Raw genomic sequence first — 27,810 nt, forward strand, 5'->3', positions numbered from 1 at the left:
GAGTTCCCGCAGCTGCCAGGCGCGGATGACCCAGAACTCTCCCACCTGGGCTCAGCGTTTGTGGCAGGCGGGCCAGCCCTGGGAACAGCTTTTAAAGACTGACTCCGCCCCTGTCCCTCCCAGAACACTGCACCTCCTTAAGGGCGCCAACATCCGCTGCCCGTAGGTAAACCCAGGTGTCCTGTTTGTCCCAGCCCCCAACACCCTCAGGGTGCCACGCCCCCCCCCACCCAAGACCTGATGTCAGGCCTTCCAGCCCGTGGCTGATTGCCTCCCCTCCCTGAGCACAGGCAATTTAAAGCCAATTCTTTCCACAATGGGATCAAGCACAGGCGGATCAAGTGCCCTCAGGGCCTGAGTTGTACTGAGAGGAGCTTGGGAGCATCCCCGACCACCAACTCAAACCCTTTCCTGGCGCCTGTTGCTCCTCAAATCCCAGACCTGCCCCTGGGGCAAGAAAGGCCGAGGAGAGAGACCATTTTTGTTTCCTGAGTCATTCCAGCAGGTGCTTGGGCCGTGATTCAACCCCTTTCCCAAGTGAGAAAACTTAAGCCCTCCCAACTCCAGTCCCTAAACCTAGATTTCTCGACTGCCATTGAATTATGGCAAGTTTTATCTTCAGTCCTCCCAGTCATGAGGGGGGAGCCAGGAAACCTAGGACAACTCGAGTTGAGAGGTCTGTGATGTGCATGCCGGATGAAAAGCCTGGAGCCAGATCAGAACACCACCAAGAAGGCCGGGCCCCAGGCTCCAGAGGCTGCCGTCAGGGAACCCTGCTCCTCATTCTGCCCAACGGCCCAGCCCAAGCCCCAGGCCTCAGGTAATCGGATTAAGCAGCCTGCCTTGGCTCTCAGCTTCTAGCAGGAACAGCTCCAGCTCTGAGCAGCCCTGCCTAGCCTGTGCCGTGACTCAGGGTATAGGAGTGGCCCAACTCCCTCCATCAGCAAACTTGGGGGAGGGGAGAAGCAACAAGGCACAAGCCCCTCTCCTCTGGACCAGGAGGGAGAACCTGGGCCTGGGGAGTTTAGGAATGTCAGGAATTCCCAGAAGTAAGACCATCTTTGGGACAAGAGACAATGAGAAGTCAAGTGTGGAGGAACAGAAAACAAGAGCGGGGGGTCAGGGCAGGTCAGTCCTAGAGAAACAAAGGGACCAAACTGGGGACAAAGGCGGCACAGGAGCCAGAGAGCCATTTGGATTTTTTTATTCTCTTTTTAAATACTGTACAGTGAAAAATAAATACGCCTTCTCATCCACCAGACAAGGTTGGTCCCCTCCCCCGGGGGACCTTGTCACCCCCCTTCATACACACCCCTGGTTCTACTCCAAAACCTTCCCCGTGCCTCCCACCCACTTATCTCTTACTATCCCAGTCTTCCACAGTGATGAGGCCCCAGAAATGGGGGGTACAGGATGGGAGGAGGGATAGCAGGGGAGGCCCCCTGAACGGTCAAATCTGGGTGGGTCAAGGAGCACCCCCCACCAACAGGTGGAGAATGGGGGTGTTCAGAGAGAGATTGGGGCATTAGAGGATAAAGGCACATCCAGTCTGATGGGGAAGGAGAGAGGCTCCCCTTACCCTGGGGGTAGGGTGGACAAGAGGGGGGGGTATGACCCTGTTACACACCCCTCCACTAGCTCCTGGAGGTTGGGGGGTACCCAAGCTGCTGTGCCACCCCCCTCCCCCCTAGATAAGAGCAGCTCCAGCGCAGGTCAGTTGGGCCTGTGAGGGCCATGGTGTTGGGCAGCAAGCGAGATGGAGAAGGGAGGGGTGCAGGCTGGAGGTTTTATGAAACCCCATTCACCATACTACCCAACTCCAAGGGGGCGGAGAGCTCCCCATTCTCCGAGGGGCCCTTAGGAAGCTTGCTGACAGAGTCACCCTGAGGGGAAAGTGGAAAAGAAAACAGACAAGCAAGAAGCGGTGAGTAGAAATTCAGGTGGGAGACATTTCTACCATCCAAGCCCTCCTGGCATTTGGTGATCCAGAGGTTGGTTCCCCCATGATCCAGTCTCTCTTACTTGGGATCCACAAAATGTGAACCACACTTTCCTCTCTATCCTATTCAAAGTTTACACTAGTCTAAACTCCACCAGACACCGCTGCCTCTGCAATTCAGTAAGAGATTTCTTTGTGAAATTTGTTGTGCCCTCTGCCCCAGAGTAACAACAAAAAAGGGATGGGTAAATCACATCTTGCCTGCCTACCTTCTGTCCTGAAAGAGAGTCCTCTGAGGGTTTAGTGCGTTCCAGGGGTGGCCGCTGGCGGCTCTGAGACTCTGCTCGTGAGATATAGTCAGCCACAGTCACTGGGGAAGGCAGGAGATTAAGACTTTCAGATGGAATTCTGGTAGCCAGCCCAAGACACCCACTGAACCCGAACCCCTGATTTTCACAGGGTAGGAAGCATCCCATTCTCTCAGCTCTGAGGAAGGATTCTGGTGTCCAGAGTTGGCTGACCTGGCTGGCGGTCTCCACTGATAGAACCATCAGTCCGATTACCACGGTTACGGCGGCGGCGGCTGCGATTACGACGTTGAGGTCTTGATTCATCTTCTGTAGGGCAGGAAAAAACCAGAGTCACACATCTAACCTCTCACCCTCGATTCCTACCCATGTCTAACTTTCCAGACTCCAGGCACACCCTCACCCAGGCCATTCTCTGTCATGTTGGGCCCATCTGATTCCAGGCCTCCATCCATGACGGTCCTGTCTTCATCAGTGCGGCGGCGGCGGGAGCGGCGGCGCCTGGCACTTGCTGGGGGGGGTTCCCCAGGTTCTGAATCAACCGGGGGCTCTGGTTCAGATGTGTCCAATAGGCTGTAGGGATTACTGTCTGGATCCTTCAGCACTGGTCAGAGGAAGAAGAGGAGAAGGTGGCATTCAGGTGCCCATCATCTTTTGTTTTGGCCCATATTCATGAACCCAGCTGTCTGGTACCTGAGCTAATAGATGAAGAATTATATCTCGAAGTGGGCCGGGGGGCAGGTGGGGGTCCCCTACCCCGGCCCCCAATCGGCCGCCTCCGGCTTTCTTCCCCTCGGGTTGGGGGATCCCTGTCGCCAGGCCCAGCTCGGTTGGGTTCCTCTCTCTTCTCTGACTCAGTCTCTGAAGCTGTAGACACATCTGAGCTGGGGCCTGAAGAACACAGTGGGATTTATTCACGGCCATTCGTCCTACCTCAGGATCCATCACATTCCCCAAAATGGAAGAATTCTCCCTCTCACTCACAAGTCCCCCAGCCAATCAATCACTTCTTTATCATCTCCATCCCAGATTTCCCCAAACTTCCATCCAGACCTCTGCCTCTACCCACAAGCCCTGCCACTCCCTGCCTCCTGTTCCCAAGCTGTCTCACCATAGGCAGGACCGCCTGTCCTCCGGCCACGGCCACGGCCCCCATAGCTGCCCCCATAAGTTCGAGTCGCATGGAGGGAGGAGGAGGAGCTCTCATCGGTGCTATATCCAGCCTTGTCACTGCCACCGCTGCCCCGCCCACTCCCAGGAGGGCGAAAGCCCAGCCCAATCTGCCGAAGCTGCTCATCAATTTGCAACCTCTCCAAGCGAAGCTGCTCTACCTCCTGGTTGGGTAAAAGACGGAAGAAGAAGCGAAAGGAGAAACAAGATCAGTGCCTTTCTTCATGCTTCTCCACCCTGACTGTCCCTCTATATCTAATCTCTTAGGAATGCAAGGAGAAGGAAGACACTGGCTAAACAAGGAAAATTCTGGGACCCAACCCTATAGCCCCAAATTTCCACAAATGTTTTCTGTTCTACATGGAGAGACAAACAGAGCACCAAAATTCCTGAGTTGACCCCCACAGCAGTCTTAGTTCAAACCCTTTCCACACCCAGCTCTGTCCTCTCCCAGCCTGGGTACCTGCAGGTAGGAAAGGTGATACTCCAGCAAAGCCTGGGCATTGCTGATGTTCTCTCGGGTGCCAACAAAAATGAAGGGAACCATTCCCTGGACAGCAGAGAGCAGAGACGATGGATCAGAAAGGAAAATGAAATGGAAGGATTAACCCCGCCCAGTGTCCTAGGGGAACCTGCCCAGTGGGATCATTCTGGGCTCTAAATCTACTAGGGTTAAACAAGTTTCCGTACTCCACCCTCTCAAAGGACAATCCCAGCCCTAAGAGGACAATCCCATTTACTTCTGGAAACCAATCTCTATGCCCACTTGCCCCGTACCCATACCTCCTCCCTGGGGTTCTTCTTGTCATTATCCCCTTCCACTCGAACCCTCACCACACCAGATTTATCCACAATCTCCTGGATCACTTTCCCGTTCTTTCCAATCACTTTGCCTGGAATAAGTAAAGGAGGAATTAAGCCTTTTTTTTTTTTTTTTTTTTTTTAGGAAATAAGAATAAAGCTGATAAACCGTCTTCCAGCCTCATTTTCTTTATATGGATTCCATTTACTTCATTCTCCTGCTTCTAGTTTTCTGATGTGTTTTTACAGGACAAAATGTTACAATCCCTAGAAATTTATTCTTTCATTTTTATCACTCCCATTACAGACTGTTTCTCTGTCCTTGTGAAACTGAGAGTCCACAGGGAGGTGCCAATCCTGGATACAAGCTCAGAATCACTGTAGAGAATCTTGATTCTGACCTCTAACTGTATATACACGCCACCAACTCACCAACCAGGTTCCTGGGCACTTGCACTGAGTCCTCAGAAAACTCAAGGTAGCTTCGGGCCTGTCGGCAAGCCTCGGGAGTCTAAAGGAAGAACAGCGGGGAGTTGTTACTAAAACAGAAGACCAGCTGGGTGAGGTGGCTCGTGCCTGTAATCCCAGCACTTTAGGAGGCTGAGGCAGGCGGATAACTTGAGGTCAGGAGTTCAAGACTAGCCTGGGTGATATGGTGAAACGCTATCTCTACTAAAAATACAAAAAATCAGCCAAGCATGGTGGCTCACGTCTGTCATCCCAGCTACTCAGGAGGCTGAGGCAGAAGAATTTCTTGAACCCAGGAGGTGGACATTGCAATAAGCTGAGATTATGCCACTACACTCCAGCCCGGGCAACAGAGTGAGTTAGACTCCGTCTCATAAAGAAATAAATTAAACAAATAAATAACTTTAAAAAACCAAAAAAAACAAAAAAACAGAGGACCTTGGCCAGCCACAGTGGCTCACACCTGTAATCTCAACAGTTTGGGAGGCTAAGGGAGGACTGCTTGAGGCCAGGAGTTAAAGACAAGCTTGGGCGACACAGATCTGGTCTATTTTTGTTATTTTTTGGTTTCACTCTATTGACTATATTGCCCAAGTTGGTTCAGTGGCACCATCATGGTGTATTGCAGCCTTGACTTTCTAGGCTCAAGTGATCCTCCTGCCTCAGCCTCCCAAGTAGCCAAGTAGCTGGGGCCACAGATGCATGCCACCATGCTCAGTTAACGTTTTTTGGTTTTCTTCGGGGGTAAAGACAGGGTCTCTCTATGTTGCCCAGGTTGGTCTCAAACTCCCAGGCTCAAGCGATCCTCCCCTCCATCTTCCCACTTCAGCCTCCCAAGTACCTGGGACTATAGGTACGCACCACCACTTCCAGCTAATTTTTAAATTTTTGTAGAGATTGGGTCTCACTATATTGCACAGGCTGGTCTCAAACTCCTAGGCTCAAGTGATCCTCCCACTTCAGCCTCCCAAGGTGCTGAGATTACAGGTGTGAGCCACTGTGCCCAGCCTGAGGCTTATTTTCTACTTCGGCCTCTCTTCCCTCTATCCACTAAGAGACCCAGAAGAAAGACATCCTTTGCTGACCTCCCCATAGATACGGAAAGTGCAGGTCTCTTCACCCAGCTCAATGGCAGTCACCCCAGGTACTTTTCGGGCCTGCTGGATGTTGGCACCATGAGTCCCAATTGCCAGTCCCATCAGGTCCTCTCGCACTGTGAACTCCTCTTGGAAGGCTGCTGCCAACTGCTTGCTTGTCTGAAAGGAAAAGTCACTGTAGGAATCATGGTGGTAGAATCTCAGAACACAGTCCCAGGCACATGACCCTTAGCATAACTTCAATAAGGAAAACTATGTGATATTAACAGAAAGCTAGAACCACTCTGGAGTCCACTGACCACCAGGACCTGTGTGGAAAGGTCAGGAACTTTTTGTTTTTCCTTTGAGACGGAGTTTCACTCTGTCGCCCAGGCTGGAGTGCAGTGGCGCGATCTCCGCGTCTCGAGTTCAACTGATTCTCATGCCTCAGCCTCCCAAGTAGCTGCGACTACAGGTGTCCACCACCACTCCTGGCTAATTTTTGTATTTTTAGTAGAGATGGGGTTTCACCATGTTGGCCAGGCTGGTCTCAAACTCCTGACCTCAGGTGATCCACCTGCCTCAGCCTCCCAAAGTGCTGGGATTACCCGTGTGAGCTAACATGCCTGGCCAAGGTCAAGAACTTTTAATTCCACCCCTACCTTCCAAATACCAATGGTTTGTGGGGGAGGAAAGGTAAAGAGGGTAGAGTTTGGACTGAGACCCACCGAAGTTCTGGATTTGGCCCTAAGAGTATCTATCCCTAACAGTATCTATCTGTGTGATCTTAAAACGAACACTGCCTCTTGTGTCATCTGCTAAGTGATTATATCCAACTTATCTTATTCTCAAGACTAGCAAGAGGATTAGACAAGGCTGGTGTGAAAGTACTTCTCACAAGGTACATGCAAGTGTAAGGAACTCTTACCTTAACCAAACGAGTATCAACTCATGCCCATATAAAACCCAAGAACTTAAGTAAAAAGTGAGGGGTAGGCTGTGCACGGTGGCTCACGCCTATAATCCCAGCACTTCGGAAGGCTGAGGCGGGCAGATCACGAGGTCAGGAGATTGCATGGTGAAACCCCATCTCTATTAAAAATACAAAAATTAGCTGGGCTTGGTGGGGTGCGCCTATAATCCCAGCTACTTGGGAGGCTGAGGCAGGAGAATCGCTCGAACCAGGGAGTCAGAGGTTATAATGAGCCAAGATCATGCCACTGCACTCCAGCCTGGTGACAGATCAAGACTCCGTCTCCAAAAAAAAAAAAAAAAAAGTGAGGGGTTAAGAAAAACAGAAAATGTGCCTATAGAACACCAGGCTTTCACATCATTTCTCAATCAGTCTTTAGAGGAACCCTTGGGTTCAGGGGCAGGAAGACAGAAAGGTTTCAGAAGAGTGAATCCCATGTTGTAAGCGCCAAATAGAAATAATACCTGAAAGGAGACATTCCTTGATTGTAATACACTACTTCCCACTTCCAAGTTGGATAGGACTGAATTGTAGCAAGGATTTACACCAGGCAAGAAGAGAAAGTTGGGAAAAGAAACTAAGTTGAGTGTTCAAAATCACTACACTAGGAAGGGAGGGGAAGTGATCTACAATGACTTATAAGAGTCTTCTAGATAAGCCTGCAGAATAGCTGGGTTTTCTTTTTTTTTTTTGTCTTTTTATTGAGATGGGGTCTGTCACCCAGGTTGGAGTGCAGTGGCATGATCTCTGCTCATTGCAACTTCTGCCTCCCTTTTTTTGGTATTTTTAGTGGAGAAAGGGTTTCACCATGCTGGCCAGGCTGGTCTTGAACTCTGGACTTCGTGATCTGCCCACCTCGGCCTCCCAAAGTGCTGGGATTACAGGCCTGAGCCACCGCGCCCGGCCGCTTTCAGGTTTTTAGAGGCTTCACTACTAGGCATGACTGATTAAATCACTGATCCTCAGTGACTGCTTTAACCTTCAGCCCCTCGCCCCTCTCCCCTCCCAGGAAGCTGGTGGGGGTGAGGCTGAAAGTTCCAACCCTCTAATCATGAAGCCACCTAGAGGGGCTAGCCATGAATCAACTCATCAGCATACAAAACACACATCACTGGAGATTCCAAGGATTTTACAAGTGGAATGCCAGGAGCTTGGTCAGGAGACCAAATATGTATCTCTCAATATCACAAAGCCTGTCAGTCCTACTGGTTTTACTTGTAAAATGTATCCTACATAAAACTACTCTCTCTCTCTTCCTTTAGCACTCCAGTTCAAGTTTCTCACCTGGACTACTGTGCTCTGTTCCTGCTTCCGTTCTTGCCCCCCTTTCAATCTATCATTGAAACAGGAGTTTAAAACAAGGCACTTTTAGCCGGGCACGGTGGCTCACGCCTGTAATCCCAGCACTTCGGGAGGCCAAGGCAGGTGGATCACGAAGTCAGGAGATCGAGACCATCCTGGCTAACACAATGAAACCCCGTCTCTACTAAAAAAAAAAAAATCAGGCGGGCAAGGTGGCCGGTGCCTGTAGTCCCAGCTTCTTGGGAGGCTGAGACAGGAGAATCAGTTGAACCTGGGAGGCGGAGCTTGCAGTGAGCGGAGATCGCACCACTGCACTCCAGCCTGGGCGACAGTGCGAGACTCCATCTCCAAAAAAAAGACAAAACAGAAGGCACTGTGAACTCAATGGCTTCTCAGTATACACACAATAAAATCCCCCTCAGCCTACCGTACATGTCTTACATGATCTACTTGCTGTCTGACAAAATTTTGTATCCGTCTCCCTTTGCTCACTCTGTGCTAACTACACAGGTTACAGTGAGCTGAGATCGCACTACTGCACTCCTGCCTGGACAACAGAGCAAGACTCCATCTCAAAAAATTTAAAAAATAAAATAGGCCGGGCGCGGTGGCTCAAGCCTGTAATCCCAGCACTTTGGGAGGCCGAGACGGGCGGATCACGAGGTCAGGAGATCGAGACCATCCTGGCTAACACGGTGAAACCCCGTCTCTACTAAGAAATACAAAAAACTAGCCGGGCGAGGTGGCAGGCGCCTGTAGTCCCAGCTACTCGGGAGGCTGAGGCCGGAGAATGGCGTGAACCCGGGAGGCGGAGCTTGCAGTGAGCTGAGATCCGGCCACTGCACTCCAGCCTGGGCTACAGAGCGAGACTCCGTCTCAAAAAAAAATAAAATAAAATAAAATAAAATAAAATAAAATAAAATAAAATAGGCCAGTGTGATGGCTCATGCCTATAATCCCAGCACTTTGGGAGGCCAAGGCAAGTGGATCCCTTAAGGCCAGGGGTTCGTCACCAGCCTAGCCAACAGGGTGAAACTCCGTCTCTACTAAAAATACTAAAATTAGGGTTGTGTATAGTGGCTTATGCCTGTAAGTCCAATACTTTGGGAGGCCAAGGCAGGTGGATCACCTGTGGTCAGGAGTTCAAAACCAGCCTAGGCAACATGGTGAAACACCGTCTCTACTAAAGAAACAAAAATTAGCCAAATGTGGGGGCGCATGTGCCTGTTATCTGAGCTACTCAGGAGGCCGAGGCACAAGAATCGCTTGAACCTAGGAGGCAGAGGTTGCAGGGAGCAGAGATTGCACCATTGCACTCCAGCCTGGGTGACAGAGGGAAACTCTGTCTCAAAAAAAAAAAAAAAAGGAAAGAAAGAATTAGCCAAGTATGGTGGCGTGCACTTCTAATCCCACCCACCCAAAGGCTGACGTGAGAGGATCACTTGATCCTGGCGGGTGGAGACTGCAGTGAGTTGAGATCCTGCCACTACATACACTCCAGCCTGGACAACAGACTGAGATTCCATCTCAAAACAAAAAACAAAAACAAAAAATAGTTTGTATTATCTGAAGGTAATAGTAAATTTTTCCTGCCAGTGCCCTGAGCAGGATCCCTGAAGAAGTCAAAGATTATCATGACCCAGCAATTGCACAGCCACAGAAAAAAGCCTCCCAAAAAGATCAATTCACTTGATAAATGGAAATGGGTATTCAAATACACACACCCTATTCACTTAGAATGTTATACTACCAAGGAAAGGGAATCTGACAATTACAGGATGTCAGAATTCAAAAAGATCTCATAGAAATACTCTAGTCAGGCTAGGCGTGGTGGCTCACACCTGTAATCCCAACACTTTGGGAGGTTGAGGCCAGCGGATCACTTGAGGTCCATAGTTCGAGATCAGCCTGGCCAACATGATGAAACCCCATCTCTACTAAAAAAGACAAAAATTAGCCAGGTGTGATGGCACACACCTGTAATCCCAGCTACTTGGGAGGATGAGGCAGGAGAATTGCTTCAATCTGGGAGTTGGAGGTTGCAGTAAGCCAAGATAGTGCCACTGCACTCCAGCCTGGGCGACAGAGACGCTATCTCAAAAAACAAACAAACAAACAAAAAAACAACAAAAAAAGAAATATCCTTTTTTTTTTTTCTGAGATGCAGTTTACTCTTGTTGCCCAAGAGTAATCTCGGCTCACTGCAAGTTCCACCTCCTGGGTTCATGCCGCTCTGCTGCCTCAGCTCCCCAAGTAGCTGGGACTACAGGCGGCCGCCACCACGCCCGGCTAATTTTTGTTAGGCTAATTTTTGTATTTTTAGTAGAGATGGGGTTTCACCATGTTGGCCAGGCTGGTCTTGAACTCCCAACCTCAGGTGATCCACCCTCCTCAGCCTCCCAAAGTGTCGCGATTAGAGGCGTGGGCAACCGCGCCCAGCCATATCTTTTTTTTTTTTTTGAGACAGAGTTTTACTCGTCCCCCAGGCTGGAGTGCAATGGCACAATCTTGGCTCACTGCAACCTCTACTTCCCAGATTCAAGCAATTCTCCTGCCTCAGTCTCACGAGTAGCTGAAATTACAGCCGTGTGCCACCACGCCCACCTGAATTTTGTCTTTTTAGTAAAGATGGGGTTTCACCATGTTGACCAGCCTGGTCTCGACTCCCAACCTCAGGTGGTCTGCCTGCGTCAGCCCCCCAAAGTACTGAAGTGCTGGGATTACAGGCGTGAGCCACTGCGCCCACCCTAAAAAAGAAATATACTAGTATAGGCTGGGTGTGGTGGCTCACACCTGTAATCCTAGCACTTTGGGAGGTACAGGCAAGTGGATCTCTTGAGTCTAGAAGTTCAAGACCAGGGCCGGGCACAGTGGCTCACGTCTGTAATCCCAGCACTTTGGGAGGCCAAGGCAGATGGATCATGAAGTTAGGAGTGTGAGACCGGCCTAGCCAACATAGTGAAACCCCGTCACTACTAAAAATACAAAAATTAGCCGGGTGTGGTGGCACACACCTGTAGTCCCAGCTACTTGGGAGGCTGAGGCAGGAGAATTGCTTGAACCCGGAAGGCGGACGTTGCAGTGAGCTGAGACCAGGCCATTGCACTACAGCCTGGGTGACAAAGTGAGACTCCATCTCAAAAAAAAAAAAAACCATTCAGCCCAGCATGGTGTCTCACGCCTGTAATCCCAACACTCTGGGAGGCCAAGGCAGGTGGATCACGAAGTCAGGAGATCGAGACCATCCTGGCTAACATGGTGAAACCCCGTCTCTACTAAAAAAACATACAAAAAAATTAGCCGGGCGTGGTGGCAGCCGCCTGTAGTCCCAGCTACTCGGGGAGCTGAGGCAGCAGAACGGCATGAACCCAGGAGATGGAGCTTGCACTCCATCTCCATCCAGCCGAGATCACGCCACTGCACTCCAGCCTGGGCAACAGAGCGAGACCCTGTCTCAAAAAAAAAATAAAAACACAAAAATACGTTCAAGACCAGCCTGGGCAATATGGCAAAACCACATCTCTATTAAAAATACAAAAAATTGGCCAGGCACAGTGGCTCACACATGTAATCCCAGCACTTTGGGAGGTGGTAGATCACTTGAGGTCAGGAGTTCGAGCCTAGCCAACATAGTGAAACCCCAACTCTACTAAAAATACGAAAACTAGCTGGACATGGTGATGGGCTCCTATAATCCCAGCTACTCCGGCGACTGAGGAGGGAGAATTGCTTGAACCCAGGAGGCAGAGGTTGCAGTGAGCCGAGATCATGCCACTGCACTCCAGCCTGAGCGACACAGCAAGACTATGTTTCAAAAAAAAAAAAAATTAGGCTGGGTACAGTGGCCCACGCCTGTAATCCCAGCACTTTGGGAGACCGAGGCAGGTGGATCACCTGAGGTCAGGAGTTCAAGACCAGCCTGGCCAACATGGTGAAACCTCATCTCTACTAAAAATAAAAACATTAGCTGGGTGTGGTGGTAGGCGCCAGTAATCCCAGCTACTTGGGAGGCTGAGGCAGGAGAATTGCTAGAATCTGGGAGGTGGAGGTTGCAGTGAGCCAAGACTGATCACTCCATTCCAGCCTGTGCAACAGAGCAAGACCATCCAAAAAAAAAAAAAAAGAAAATTAGTTGAGCATGGTGGCACACGCAAGTAATTCCAGCTACTGAGGAGGGTGAGGTAGGAGAAACACCAGAACCTGGGGAGTCAAGGCTGCAGTGAGCCATGTTACTCCAACTTGGGCAATGGGAGTGAGACCCTGTCTCAAAAAAGAAAAGAAAAAACGAGGCTGGGCGCAGTGGCTCATGCCTGCAATGCCAGCACTTTGGGAGACCGAGTTAGGCAGATCATCTGAGGTTAGGAGTTCGAGACCAGCCTGGTCAACATGGTGAAATCCTATCTCCACTAAAAAACACAAAAATTAGCCAGGCGTGGTGGTACATGCCTGTAACCTCAGCTACTCAGGAGGCTGAGGCAGCAGAATGGCTTGAACCCAGGAGGTGGAGGTTGCAGTGAGCCGAAGTTGTGCCATTGCACTCCAGCCTGGGCAACAAGAGAGAAACTCCCTCTTGAAAAAAAAAACAAAAAAGAATAAAAGAAATGTTCTAGTTTACCTATTAAGTTGTGAGAATGAACAAATAGAAAAAATATTTTAAATATAAAATTTAAAAAAAGAAACACTCTAGCCTACCGACCTCACTGGCACAGATGAAGATAAATCTCAGCGTAATGAAATTATTTGCCAAAAGACAATTATTTGACAAGACTTAGCATTCCAAGTCCAGTGGTATGCCCAGTGTCCAAATGGTTCTCAAATATATCCTGCAAAGTCGTTTGGTTTCCACAGGTGATTTGGGGGTGTTGGTGGAGGTAAGAGCCATGTCCACTTTCCACTTTTAGACAGAGCTGCTCTGACTATTTTATGCATTGTGGTTCCAAGTAACATTTAACTTCATCAAAAAGGGTGCCATCAGCTAGGTGTGGTGGCTCACGCCTGTAATCCCAGCACTTTGGGAGGCCGAGATGGGTGGATCACATGAGGTCAGGAGTTCGAGACCAGCTTGGGCAACATGGCAAAATCCCATCTCCACTAATCATACAAAACTGAGCCGGGTGTGGTGGCGCATGCCTGTAATCCCAGCTACTCAGAAGGGTGAGGCATGAGAATTGCTTAAACACAGGAGGTGGGGGTTGCAGTGAGCCGAGATCATGTCACTGCACTCCAGCCTAGGTGACAGAGCGAGACTGTCTCGAAAAAATTTAAAAAAAATTGGTTAAAAGGAATCTGAAAATAATTGTACTATACCATGATAGAGCTCTGTCATCTGGAGGAGTCTGAGATAAAATAATAGCTGAACCAGGTTTAATTGCCCAGAAAAAGCCTTAGTCTTTGTTCTGTAAATACAAGAGCATGGATGGAGGACAGGGTAGGAAGGGAGGAAGACAGTATCTTCAGCAGGAGGAAAAGGAGCTAAAAGTTACCTCTAGGTGCTTGGTAGCTTCTTCATTTCGGGACATAAGTAGCAGTTTGGTGCGCAGGCTTCGGAAATGCATATCACCCAGCAGAGATGCTCGCTTCACAGGGGCTTCTGTGGTTGACTGTGAGGAAACCGGTGGGAAAGTCATTAAAACTGGCTTGGAATAAACACTGAGGGAGAGCCAGGGACTAGAAATCAGGATGCCTAAATCTCGGGAAAAGGGTTGAGAAATGAAGCTAGCAGGCTGGGCGCAGTGGCTCATGCCTGTAATCCCAGCACTTTGGGAGGCCGAGGCAAGAGGATCACGAGGTCAGGAGTTCAAGACCAGACTGGCCAAGAGGGTGAGACCCTGTATCTACTAAAAATACAAAAATTAGCCAGGCGTGGTGGTGCACGCCTATAATTCCAGCTACTCCAGAGGCTGAGGCAGTAGAATCGCTTGAACCCAGGAGTCGGAGGTTGCAGTGAGTCGAGACTGTGCCACTGCATTCTAGCCTGGTGACAGAGCAATACTCCATCTCCAAAAAAAAAAAGAAATGACGCTAGGAAGGAGGAGACTCACTGTCAGTCCCACAAAGGCTGACTATCCGGGTACTGAAGGACAATGGTTTAGAGAGAAAGCAAAGAGCAAGCATAAGGTGAGAGCTACATACTCTATTTCTGAAAGTCCAAGTATCAAGAGAGGGTCTCCAACCCAGATGGCAACATGATTATCGGGTTTAAAAAAAAAGGTCAGAGGCCGCGCATGGTAGCTCATGCCTGTAATCCAAGCACTTTGAGAGGCTGAGGTGGGTGGATCATGAGGTCAGGAGTTCAAGACCAGCCTGACCAATATGGTGAAACCTTGTTTCTACTAAAAATACAAAAATTAGCTGGGCATGTTGGGTGCGGTAGGCCTGTAATCCAAGAACTTGGGAGGCCGAGACAGGTGGATCACAAGATCAGGAGTTCAAGACCAGCCTGGCCAAGATGGTGAAACCCTGTCTCTACTAAAAATACAAAAAAAAAATTAGCCAGACGAGGTGGCAGGTGCCTGTAATCCCAGCTACTCAGGAGGCTGAGGCAGGAGAATCACTTCAACTTGGAGGGCGGAGGTTGCAGTGAGCCAAGATCACACCTTTGCACTCCAGCCTGGGTGACAGAGTGAGATTCCACCTCAAAAAAAAAAAAAAAATTAGCCAGGCGTGGTGACGCACACCTGTAATCCCAGCTACTCGGGAGACTGAGGCAGGAGAATTGCTTGAACCCTGGAGGTGGAGGTTGCAGTGAGCCGAGATTGTGCCATTGTTCTCCAGCCTGGGCAGCAAGAGTGAGACTCCGTCTCAAAAAAAAGAAAAAAAAAGGTGGACTACCTGGGCCTGTAGGAGTCAGGAGCAACACAGTCCTCTCTGACAAATAAATATAAGCACATTTAAGCCCTTTCCTTTCTGCAAAGGGGTTAAAAGGGGAAAAAGAAAAAATGTTCAAAGGGCTTATGTGAAATTCAGGCAGAATAAACTCACCAGAATGAAGAGTTCACTGTTTGTGATGTTGAGAAAGATGCAGTTGGCTCCCAGCGCTTTCTTGAACTCTTTATGGACGTTTTCATTGGAGCAGCTGCAGAGGAAAAAAGTACTTAGAGGGCAGAATACAGAGAGTACAGTGAAGAGCTCTGGGGAGGCCAGGCATGGTGGTTTGCACCTGTAATCCTAGCACTCTGGGAGGCTAGGGCAAGATGATCACTTGAGGTCAGGAGTTCAAGATTAGCATGGGCAACATAGTGAGACCCTGTCTCTATTTAAAAAAAAAAAAATCAGAGGAGCAGGGCTGAGTGCATAAGAAAATAAGAGGGACCACAGTTAAAGAACAAGGATGGGAAAATAAACAGAGTGTCTTCTTAGCAAGAAGGGCTCTAGAGGGCCAGGGGAACAACAGAGAAAACTGCAAAGTGGGAGTGATGCCTGGAAGAAATAAAGCCAGAGATTAGGGCTGTAAAGAGGGCCCTCATTCCCACCATCCTTAACACTCACGCTTCTCTCAGATCCTCGGGCACAGCCATGGTAACCTTGAAGAAGCTGCCTTTGGTTGCAAGGGGATTGGGATTAACTGGCCGAAGTCGCTCCAGGGTAACAATTTCATTGTAGGTGGCATCACAGGCAGCATATTCAATAACATAGAACTGGCATATGGTAAAAAAGGAGAAGTTGTGGATGACCTGAGCAACTTTCTAAGAATAAAATATTTGTTTCAGTAGTTCTCCAAAGGCATTCCCAGTCACTCACATCTCCCTTCATCATCCGCACCCGGGCCAGCCACCAGCCACAAGGTTCCTGTTCATTGGCTCGAGAATAAACCTAAAGAAAAGTAGAGAATCAAAGAGATATTGAAGACCACCCAAAAGTATCAAGAAAGGGATGAGGAGGCCAGGCATGGTGGGGCTCACACCTGTAATCTCAGTGCTTTGGGAGGCTGAGGCAAAAGGAATGCTTATGCCCAGGAGTTCAAGACCAGCTTAGGCAACGTAAACAATAGAATAACCATTAAGATATTTGGGGCTACTGGGCACAGTGGCTCACACCTATAATCCCAGCACTTTGGGAGGCCAAGGTAGGAGGATCTCTTGAGCACAGGAGTTCTCAAGAATGGTCTGGGCAACGGCGACATAGTGAGACCCCATCTCCACCAAAAAAAAGAAAAACAAAAAAACAAGAGGCCAAGCATAGTGGCTTACGCCCATAATCCCAGCACTTTGGCTGAGGTGGGCTTATCACCTGAGGTCAGGAATTCAAGACCAGCCTGGCCAACACAGTAGAACCCCACCTCTACTAAAAATACAAAAATTAGCCAGGTGTGGTGGCACATGCCTGTACTTCCAGCTACTCAGGAGGCTGAGGCAGGAGAATCACTTGAACCTGGGAGGCAGAGGTTGCAGTGAGCTGAGATCATAGCACTGCACTCCAGCCTAGGTGATAGAGCAAGACACTGTCTCAAAAAGAAAACAAAAAAGAGGCAGTTGTGGTGGTGCACGCCTGCAGTCCTAACTACTCAGGAGGCCGAGGTGGGAGGATCACTTGAGCCTGGGAGGTTGAGCCTGAGCAGTGAGCAGTGAGCTATGATTGCACCACTGCACTTCAGCACGGGCAACAGAATGAAAACTTGTCTCGAAAAAAAAAAACAACCCAACAAGATATTTGGGATGGCCGGGCGTGGTGGTTCACGCCTGTAATCCCAGCACTTTGGGAGGCCAACGCAGGCAGATCACAAGGTCAGGAGTTCAAGACCAGCCTGGCCAACAGAGTGAAACCCCATCTCTACTAAAAACACAAAAATTGGCCAGGCGCGGTGGCTCACGCCTGTAATCCCAGCACTTTGGGAGGCCAAGATGGGCGGATCACAAGGTCAGGAGATCGAGACCATCCTGGCTAACCCCGTGAAACCCTGTCTCTACTAAAAAATACAAAAAACTAGCCGGGCGAGGTGGCGGGCGCCTGCAGTCCCAGCTACTCGGGAGGCTGAGGCAGGAGAATGGCGTAAACCTGGGAGGCGGAGCTTGCAGTGAGCTGAGATCCGGCCACTGCACTCCAGCCTGGGTGACAGAGCGAGACTCCGTCTCAAAAAAAAAAAAAAAGAAAAAGACTAGCCTGGCCAACATGGTAAAACCTTGTCTCTGCAAAAATACAAAAATTAGCCAGGCATGATGGCAAGTGCCTGTAATCCCAGCTACTTGGGGGGCTGAGGTGGAAGAATTGCTTGAAACCGAGAGGTGGAGGTTGTAGTAAGCCAAGATTGCACCACTGCACTCCAGCCTAGGCAACAGAGCGAGACTCCATCTGAAAAAAAAAAAAAAGCCGGGCACAGTGGCTCAAGCCTGTAATCCCAGCACTTTGGGAGGCCGAGACAGGCGGACCATGAGGTCAGGAGATCGAGACCATCCTGGCTAACACGGTGAAACCCCGTCTCTACTAAAAAGTACAAAAAACTAGCCGGGCGAGTTGGCGGGCGCCTGTAGTCCCAGCTACTCGGGAGGCTGAGGCAGGAGAATCGCTTGAACCCGGGAGGCGGAGCTTGCAGTGAGCTGAGATCCGGCCACCGCACTCCAGCCTGGGCGACAGAGTGAGACTACATCTCAAAAAAAAAAAAAAAAAATCAGCGCACACTGGATTTTAGATGCTGTTACCACAAATGGAAGGCAAATCCCCGGAAACTGGGGATGTCCCTCAGAGTTTGGCTGATCATAACAGTGATGAAAGGGGAACTGTTGCATTTTACATTTCCACAGGCATGTAGCCTATGGAAATGACTTAGTGGCTGGATATGGTTTAGTTGGGGAGGAAGGAATATGAACCAACCAGAGAAAAGCCTAGAATCCTGGGAAAACGTGACATTTAGAAAGGGTGTACTCCACAGCCCTTACCTCCACTTCATCCCCTTCTGTGATCTCCTTATTATAGTCAGCTGGAGGTGGTAGTCGGACATCTCCAAAAGGAATTTGTCTCTCACTCTGCCAGCTGTAAGAGAAACAAGAATATGAAAAAGCTACTCTGACTGATATGGTTGCCCATTTCTTTACAAAAGGGTTATTGCCTCGGCTGGGCGATTCCCACCTATCTGGATAATCAGAGGCTAATCCCCAGGTCCTGCTCCATAGTGGTGCCGTCCATCTCTTTCTAGACTCTAAATACTGGGCCAAACGCCCCCGCCCTCACCAAATTCTCAGCCCTTTCCTCTCCTGGGATCCATGTAAGTTCCCCACCCAAACCCTCAGGTCTCCCCACCTATTACATGCCTCATAGGACTCAGCCGCCCCCTCTTCTCCACTCTCCTTCTAGGACCTAGTATGCTGGATTCTCTATTCCCAAGGTCTTACTTGTTTTCAAAGAAGATGGTGACAGAGTCTTCATGGACATCCTTCACAAAGCCCTAGAATGGATTTTAGAAAAAAGTAAAAAATATAAAATGACCTTTTACTTCCACCTTAGCCACCAAGGGAATAGAGACACCACAAACCCTTAAACTTGAGTTTTAGATAGGGACACAAGTGGTGTAATGAGAGAGCCTGAAAGGCTGCACTGGGGAAAGAATATGGGCAGTCAGACAGAGAAAGGAAATTATATTGTCATGGAGAGGTGTATGTACCACCTGCATCAGAATAGCCTGGAAACCGGTGATCTACTCAGGCTCCCACAGGGGCCTCCCTATCTGTCTGCCTCCTGTTGTGCTGAGCAGCCTGCCAGAGTTCAATTAAAATACCAACAACATTCAGCAAGGCTAAGAATATCCCATGAGACAGTGTGAGGCTGTCCTGGAACACCTAGAGGACATGAGGATCTGTCAAGAGAGAGAAAGGCCTACCTCCGCAATACAGCAAGAGATCTGAGCAGACTCGCTGCCCTGATGCATGGGTCCTAAGACAATAATCAGAACACTAGACAAGTTCAAAATTGTGATGAACACAATTTACAGAAGGAAAAATTAAGACTTAAAATACATCAGAGTTTTTTAATACTAGAATTGAATCTAGAATGACACTGAAAATTTATAAAGGATAACAAAATGTATGGAAGACTCCAAACTTGATATTATGACAAGAGGAACAGGGACGACTGAACAGCTGATCCATCTCCTATGGTCTATGTCCTCACTAAGGAGGCCAAAGCCATGAGTTCACCCCTGCGCTCCCAATTTTTCTACCTTCCCCCTATTTGTCACATACAATTAGGGATTTCTAATTTTGAAAAAGGTCTAGCTTATGAATTTATTATTTTATCAACTGTGCTTTTGGTTTCATATCTAAGAAATCTTTGCCCAGGCCAGGCACAGTGGCTCACACCTGTAATCCCAGCACTTTGGGAGACAAGGCAGGCCGATCATCTGAGGTCAGGAGTTCGAGACCAGCCTGCCCAACATGGTGAAACCCCATCTCTACTAAAAATACAAAACTTAGCCAGGCATGGTAGTGCATGCCTGTAATCCCAGCTACTTGGGAGGCTGAGGAAAGAGAATCACCTGAACCTGAGAGTCAGAGGTTGCAGTGAGCCAAGATTGTGCTATTGCACTCCAGGCTGGGCGACAAGAGCAAAACTCCATCTCAAAAAAAAGAAAAAAGAAATCTTTGCCTAATCCAAGGCCACAAAGGTTTTCCCTTATGTCTTCTTAAACTTTTAGTTTTTTGTTTTACATTTACATCTATACTCCTTTATTTTTAGACAGAGTCTCACTCTGTCACCCAGGCTAGAGTGCAATGGCACAATCTCTTGGCCCACTGCAACATCCACCCCATGGGTTCAAGCAATTCTCCTGCCTCAGCCTCTCGAGTAGCTAAGGTTACAGGCAACCGCCACCATACCAGGCTAATTTTTCATATTTTTAGTAGATATGGGGTTTTACCATGTTGGCCAGGCTCGTCTCGAACTCCTGACCTCAGTTGATCCACCCGCCTCGGCCTCCCAAAGCTGGGATTACAGATGTGAGCCACTGTGCCTAGCCCTATAATCCATTTTGAATTAAGTTTTACATATAAAGTGAGGTATTGATCAACGTTTTTTAAATTTTTTAATTTTTATTTATTTTTTTTGAGACAGAGTTTTGCTCTTGTTGCCCAGGCTGGAGTGCAATGGTGCAATTTTGGCTCACCGCAACCTCCGCCTCCCAGGTTCAAGCAATTCTGCCTCAGCCTCCCAAGTAGCTGGGATTACAGGCATGTGCCACCATGCTCAGCTAATTTTGTATTTTTAGTAGAGACAGGGTTTCTCCATGTTGGTCAGACTGGTCTCAAACTCCCGACCTGATCCACCCGCCTCAGTCTCCCAAAGTGCTGGGATTACAGGTATGAACCATTGTGCCTGGCCTCTTTTTTTAAAACATATTTTTATTTATTTATTTTTTTTTTTTTTTTTTTGAGACGGAGTCTCGCTGTGTCGCCCAGGTTGGAGTGCAGTGGCCGGATTTCAGCTCACTGCAAGTTCCGCCTCACGGGTTTACGCCACTCTCCTGCCTCCCCCTCCCAAATAGCTGGGACTACAGGCGTCCGCCACCTTGCCCGACTAGTTTTTTGTCCCGGCTAGTTTTTTGTACTTTTTAGTAGAGATGGGGTTTCACCATGTTAGCCAGGATGGTCTCGATCTCCTGACCTCGTGATCCGCCCGTCTTGGCTTCCCAAAGTGCTGGGATTACAGGCTTGAGCCTAAAACATATTTTTAAATAAAAAAAAAATTTTTTTAATAGAGACAGGGTTTCGCTGTGTTGCCCAGGCTGGTCTTAAACTCCTGGACTCAAGCAACACACCCGCCTTAGCCTCCAAGAATGTTGGGATTACAGGCGTGACCACTGTGCCCAGCCCATTTTTTACCTACAGATATCTTGTTCCAGCACTGCTTGTTGAAAAGACAAACAGTTCTTTCTGGCCGGGAGTGGTAGCTCATGCCTGTAATCCCAACACTGGGAGGCCAAGGCTGGCAGATCAGCTGAGGCCAGGAGTTTGAGATCAGTCTGGCCAATATGGCAAAACCCCATAGCTGCTACTACTACTACTACTACTACTACTGCTGCTGCTGCTGCTGCTACTACTACTACTACTACTACTACTACTACTACTACTACTACTACTACTAATAATAATAATAAATAAATTAGCCAGGCGTGGTGGCACATGGCTGTAACCTCAGCTATTCAGGGTGGCTGAGGCATGAAAATCACTTGAAGCCAGGAGGCAGAGGCTGAAGTCAGTCAAGATCATGCCATCGCACTGCAGCCTAGACAACAGAGCAAAACTCTGCCTTTAAAAAAAAGAAAGAAAGAAAGAAAGAAAAGACTATCCTTTCTCAGCTGAATTGAACTGCCTTTTCATTTCTGTCAAAAATCAGGGAGGGCAATTTAATGTATAATGACAGAAAGAAGATTGGTAGTTGATGGAGGACTTTTGGGAGTGACAGAAATGTTCATTCTTTTGATTGCAGTGATGGTTTCAGTAATATATATGTCAAAACTTAACAAATGGCACACTTTAAATATGTCTACCTTGTTGTATGTCAATTTCACCTCAATAAATATGTTTTTTAAAAAAATTAGCCTGGACAACACAGGGAGACCCCATCTCTGCAAAAAAATTTAAAAATTAGCAGGGTATGATGACTTGTGCCTGTAGTCCCAGCTATTCAGGAGGCTGAGGTGGGAGGATCACTTGAGCCAGGGAGGTCAAGGCTGTAGTGAGCTGTGATCACACCACTACAGTCCACAGCTTGGGCAACAGAGCAAGACCCTGACTCAAAAAAAAATAAAAATAATAAAAAAATAAAAGAAGTAGAGGTTTCAAAAGGCTAATACACAAGAACTATTCATGAGCTTTGCTGCAAGGGACAAAGGCTAAGCTTAGAAAACACCAAAATGCACAGCTCCCACCTCACAGAACTAATCAATCATAAACACTTACCAGATTGCTATTTCCTTACGATGGGAAAATCTAAGCCTGCATTTCGCTCTTCATACAAGCCACCTTTCTCGTCTTTAGGGATATGTCTTGCTACAGAGGCTGCAGTCAGTCAAGACCATTCTTGACTGAATGTTCTTTCTTAGAGCCTTACTACTGCCCAAGGCTTTAATTACTACTGGTATTTCCTGGCCTCTTTTTTACCCATGCTTTCTCTTTCTCTGACATTCTCTTCTCCAGAAATGTTTTTTCTACTCTTCATTCAGATTTTTTTCCTTTTTCAAAAAAAGAACCTGAGTTATAAACATATTTATTCAGGTTTAATGCCAACTCCTACTGTTCTGCATTCAAGTCTTCTGAGGCACTTTTACTTCTACTTGCCTGGGTCCCTCTTCCCTTTTCGGTTCTTCCCTTAGCTCCTGCTCAGGTGTCCTCCCTCCTCCCACAACCACTAATATTTTAACCATTCCCTCTTCTTTTCCCTGTAATCCCAACACTGGGAGGCTGAGGCCGGCAGATTAGCTGAGGTCAGGCGTTCGAGACCAGTCTGGCCAATATGGCAAAACCCCATCGCTACAACAACAACAAAAAACAACTATATATACATACACACACACACACACACACACACACACACACACACACACAAATATAAATTAGCCAGGCATGGTGGCACATGGCTATAATCTCAGCTATTCAGGGTGGCTGAGGTGAGTATCACTTGAAGCCAAGAGGCAGAGGCTGTAGGGTCATCTGGATTTCTAGAATTATTCCGACCAGCCTCTTCAGCTGACTTTATCCAATTCTTTACCCAAAATGTCTACTCCAAGTCTTAGAAGTAGTTTATCAAGGCAGGAGTTACACTGACAGAAAGAAGTGGAAAAGAGACAGATGACAATCACTAACCTACTGCTTTTGTGAAGAGATTTCTACTCCTAGATATATTCACAAAGGCTATGCCTATGGTGTAATCCAATTATCCTCCACCATGTTAGGCTTGGCACCAGGGTGAGTAGCAATATTACCCTAGTTTTTCCAGCTACCATGACTTCCAAGGCAGAAATGCAAAGCTCAGAATGGAGTAATCTCTCACATCACTCGGTAGTTCAACCAAATCTCACTCAACCTTATACTTCCAGAGCCTCTTTCCTTCAATTAAGTCTCCAAAACTAGCTCTGTCCCCAACTTCATATTCCAATCCTGTCTCTGCTCCTAAATTCCACCCATTCATCCCATACCAGTTTTGTTCTCCAAGGGTATCAGTGGTGGAAAGTGAGCCCCAAGTTCTGCTCAGTCTATGCTCATTGTGAAAATAAGCAGGGGAAGGCAAAAACAGGTGGGTGGAATGTGTTAGGGAGCCACCTAGATCCAGAGGATGACTAGATTCAGTGGCCATAGCATCACCTGGCTTTGGCTTCTGGAGCCTGGCACCAAGCCAACAGAGCAAGAGCGAGCCCCAGGTTCCTAGGTACTTTGGTTTCCTCAAATTAGAAGATATAAAATGGGTCCCCACTTTGACTGTTGTCTAGTTCTAGACTCCCAAAGCAAAGGAGGGGGTTCTAGGAGAAGAGCAGGAACAGTCTGAGTAAAAACCAAGTACTGAAGCTGAGGATGCCACGTTGATTAAGAAAGGAATGGGGATTAGGATATCCAGGTGAGGCTCGGAGTAGGATGATTGCACCCTGGAAGGTGAATACTTCATTTGGGAGAGTACAACTTAAAGAATAAAATACATTAGATCATTGAGTACGTCTTAAGCATGATGACTGAGGTTTCAAGCTCACGTGTGATGTGTGCCTCCCTCAAACCTTGTTACAGATGCCAGTCTAACATGAAAAAAAAAAACAGAAAAAAAGAGTAAGTTCTGACAAACTTAATGTTGGGATAGCTACAAAATAACTTAGATCCCAGATCTAACATTTTATCCTTTAAGAAAACTAACTGATGGGAGGGCATGGTGGTTCACACCTGTAATCCCAGCACTTGGGAGGCCAAGGCGGGCTAATCACTTGAGGTCAGGAGTCAGAAATCAGCCTGACCAACATGGCAAAACCCCGTCTCTACTGAAAATACAAAAATTAGCCAGGCATGGTGTTGCACACCTGTAATCCCAGCTACTCTGGAGGCTGAGGCAGGAGAATCGCTTGAACCCGGGAGGCGGAGGCTGCAGTGAGATGACATCATGCCACTGTACTCCAGCCTGGATGACAAAAGGAGACCCTGTCTCAAATTTAAAAAAAAAAAAAAGAAGAGAAAGAAAAGAAAACTGACAACAGGGCCCAATTCTGAGAGAGGAGAAAGGGACCTTCCCAATGTACATTTCCAGAAGCAGTGTAAATACTCCCTGACCCATCCCAAGTTTGCTGAGTCATGAATATTAAATCAGCAGCAAGGGCAAAACGGATAAGTATCTATAGGGTACTGAGAGTGGAAGATTAGCCTGAATTTAGGGATTTGTGGTTTTTAACTCAGGAACGGGGCAGAAAATGCTAACCTGCCCAGATCCACATTACCACATTACCTGGCTTTCAGCTCAACCCCAGACTCTACTCTCTGAATCAGAGTATCCTGGTCCCCATGTACTCAAGTCTATCACTGCCCACAGCGCACAGGAGAAAGGGAAAAGACTCAGAGAGACTTTCTGCTGGACACTTATATGTAGAACAGAAAACGTGTTCCTTCCCAGCCATCTCATACAGTTCATTTGAACTGGATACCAATCTTTCCCAGCTGTGCAGGGCTCCTGTGCTTCCTAGAACAAAGCAAACATCATATCTTGATCTTGGACTCAACTTAAGAATGACTTTTCTTGGAACTCAGAATTTTGGGGTGGTAAGGACCCAGATGAAGGAAAAGATACCGAGGGAAACAGGGAGGGCCACTTTAGGAAGCGTATTTCAACAAAGGTAGTGCAAGTTTGGGGAAAAGGATATGAGAGACAAATGTGCTCTATCAAAAGCAGAAAGGAATTAGAGACTTTTGCCAAAAAAAACAGAAATGCTATGGAGGCAGGCTAGAAGAAAAAGTCCCAAGAGTTAGGCAAGTATGCAGAAAATGACAAAAGAGATCAGCAGGGAGCTTCCTTCAGCTAGACGGGGAATTAGGTGATCCCTGGGGATTACACAGGAATACAGAAGTATTAGGAGAAAAAGCCAAAAACTTGAATTGAGACAGTAAGTTAGACATGGGTACCCAAAGTCACCGCACAGAAAGAAATCTGATGAGGGAAGTAAGGCAAAAATGGGTAAGTATGAAGAGTAAGTAAAAAATGACTACAATGGCGCGGTGGCTCACGCCTGTAATCCCAGCACTTTGGGAGGCTGAGGCGGGCGGATCACAAGGTCAGGAGATCAAGACCATCCTGGCTAACACGGTGAAACCTCGTCTCTACTAAAAATACAAAAAACTAGCCGGGCGTGGTGGTGTGTGCCTGTAGTCACAGCTACTCAGGAGGCTGAGACAGGAGAATGGCGTAAACCTGGGAGGCGGAGCTTGCAGTGAGCCCAGATCGTGCCACTGCACTCCAGCCTGGGTGACAGAGCCAGACTCCGTCTCAAAAAAAAAAAAAAAAGACTACAATGAACTTAGCAACTGAAGTAGAGGCAGAAACCACCCAAGGGAAATTACAAGACCCTCTACAGTTACAGAAAATATGACTTAGGGAAGGAGTCAAAGAAAGACACTTCCAAGGGCATGAGAAACTAGAGAGGGCTACTGTGGGGGGGAAAGGCCTGAGGGGAACAGAAGGAAAGGGGGAAGGGGGATCTACTCTTAACAAGTAATGCCATGGGAAGGTATCTCTTCTACAGCTCCCCAAGGTGAAATCAAAGAATGAGACAGAAATCAGGAGAGTCTCTGGGACAATTCCAGGCATCAAATCCAAAAGAGGTTCAGAATAGCAACAGTCAAAGAAAAACTCTTGGGAGGCAAGAAAGGGTTCTCTCTGGCTTAATCCAAATGGGAAAAAAATGTCCTAGAAAATGGATTCAGAGCAGATAAGGAAGGTGGTATTATAAGGAGTTCTAAGGAACCAAATCCTGGGCAAAGGGGGAGGTCAAATAAGGAAAGGTCTTTGAAAGATGATCCCTTCTTCCAAAAAAGGTTGTCAGATTCCCGAACTGGGATAGTTGGCCAAGAGTCTTCAAGAAGTGGAGATCTTAAGAAAAACAGAAGGGAACCCCATGAGCTTCCTTTTAGAGATCCTTTTAGAGATCATGACTATGAAGCTCACATGCCTCAAGACGAAGAAACTCTAAGAATGACCTGAAGGTATCTGAGGTCTAAGTGAGACCTCAAATCCATTCTGAGTAGAATGGTAGACCAGTGGGCCTTGAGATCAAGGTGTGGTGGGGTGAAAGACTTGCGAAAGATGCCACCTTATGGCTGGCTGAGAAGCAACTTGACTGATCCAACCCAGGGTTCCTGAGGTCAAAGATGCCAAACGTCGTAAATGGATCTGACCATTTCTCCTTGGCTTGGGAACCGGAATATAAGCTGAAAGGGGGGTGAGTGTTCCAGAGTCAGTAGGCAGAGGCCTCTCTGAGGAAGATGAAAGGATCCGATATGGGACAGAGGGGGCCTTCCCAAGGGGACCGTGCAGAAGAAAGACAATTCTCCATGTGCCTGGACCGTGGGGAAGATGTGATTAAGGTCTAAGGTATGTCTTCCATCAGACAACGGAAACAGTCAATTAGAAGCTGGGTAAAGGGGTCTCTCCTGGGGAGCGGGGAGCGCCAAGCCAGGGACAATAATGGCCTGAAGTTCATTCTCCCTGAGATGGGGGTAGAAGCAGGTGCATTAAAGGGGTCAAAAATAAAAGGAACAGGTTCACTCCAAGAGGTCTCTCAGGGAAGGCTGCGGGTGGGAGCAAGGGTCTAAGATTCTAAGGGCCAGGACTCAGCTCCAGAAGCTCGATCCCGCCCCACGCGTTCCTGCTCCGGCCGGGGGAGGGGGCTAAGGACCGGCGTCCCCAGTCGGCGCGCCGTCTCACCTTGTAGAAGGCCCCGTTGGAGCCGCGCACCTCGACGGGCAGTCCCGGCTCCACATCCCCCCCAGAGGCCAGGCCGCCCATGGCGCCGCCACCGCCTCCGACTCCCCCGGCGGCGGCTGCAGCAGCAGTCTGAGTGCGGGCCGGGCCAGGCCCCCGGCGTCTTCCCGGAGGAGGAGCCGGAGGGGGAGCCGCGGGGGGCGGGAGCCGGGCCGGCCCCACGGCGGCCCTGCCACAGCCAACGAGCAGGGGGCCGGGGCCGGGCCGCTCCCCGTCCGCCGCCGCCGCCTTGGTCTCCGCCACCGTGAGGGAAACGGCCGCCGCCGCCGCTGCCTTCGTCACCTCAGCTTCCGCCTGCCGCCGCCCCCGCTGCTGCCTCAGTCCCGGGACCCGCTGCTGCCGCTGCCGCTCCACAGCCTCCACCTCCCCCTGCCACCGCCTCCTACTGCGCAGGCGCACCGGGCACCCGCCCGCTGCGCGCGGGGCCCCGAGGGCCACGGCGCAGGCGTCAAGGTTAGAGCCCCAGCTAGCGCTAGCTAGCGCATCGGGGCTTCCACATTCCCTTTCACTCTCTCACGCCCCCTGCTGGTCGCTTGCTCGCGCTTGCGCAGAACAAAATTAGCCTTCTTTCTCCACCGCCCCACCGCCCAGCAGCCCCGTCTCTTCCTTTCCGCGCCCCACAACCCTGAGAACCAACCAATCAGAGGGAGGGAGGGGCCGGGCTCGCTCAGTCCGATTGGGCGGCGGCCGCACAGTCACACAGCGCTCAGGCCACACCCACGCCGCCGCCGCCGGCCCCACCGGGCTCGGACAAGTTAGGGATGGGCATGCGCCTGAACGACTGCTTGGTCACTTTCCCCACCTTTGTCTTTCTTGGTGCGCACGCTCCAAAAAAAAAAAGAA

The 27,810-nt window shown here is 48.8% G+C and overlaps 1 protein-coding gene, 1 long non-coding RNA gene and 1 pseudogene across 2 annotated transcripts; 2 read left to right on the forward strand and 1 right to left on the reverse strand.

The window, feature by feature from the left end:
• The first annotated feature begins 181 nt into the window (after positions 1-181).
• On the forward strand, positions 182-4,359 carry LOC139359438 (uncharacterized). The gene is made up of 2 exons (XR_011615360.1): positions 182-820; positions 2,399-4,359. It is a non-coding gene; the product is annotated as an uncharacterized lncRNA (long non-coding RNA).
• LOC105473618 (FMR1 autosomal homolog 2) lies at positions 1,188-27,357 on the reverse strand. Its single transcript, XM_011727485.3, has 17 exons — positions 26,911-27,357; positions 18,363-18,415; positions 17,910-18,003; positions 15,778-15,849; positions 15,526-15,674; positions 15,019-15,112; positions 13,521-13,637; positions 5,772-5,942; positions 4,651-4,729; positions 4,201-4,310; positions 3,881-3,967; positions 3,359-3,581; positions 2,941-3,138; positions 2,651-2,851; positions 2,461-2,556; positions 2,209-2,309; positions 1,188-1,883 (listed from the first exon to the last, which is right to left on the reverse strand). Exons 1-17 carry the CDS (start codon positions 26,989-26,991, stop codon positions 1,788-1,790), a joined length of 2,022 nt encoding a protein of 673 aa, XP_011725787.1. The 5' UTR covers positions 26,992-27,357; the 3' UTR covers positions 1,188-1,787.
• Positions 23,659-23,752, forward strand: LOC112425345 (small nucleolar RNA U13; annotated as a pseudogene).
• Positions 27,358-27,810: the final 453 nt, after the last annotated feature.

This window comes from Macaca nemestrina, chromosome 17 (genome assembly GCF_043159975.1).
Source record: "Macaca nemestrina isolate mMacNem1 chromosome 17, mMacNem.hap1, whole genome shotgun sequence".
Classification (NCBI taxonomy): domain Eukaryota; kingdom Metazoa; phylum Chordata; class Mammalia; order Primates; family Cercopithecidae; genus Macaca; species Macaca nemestrina.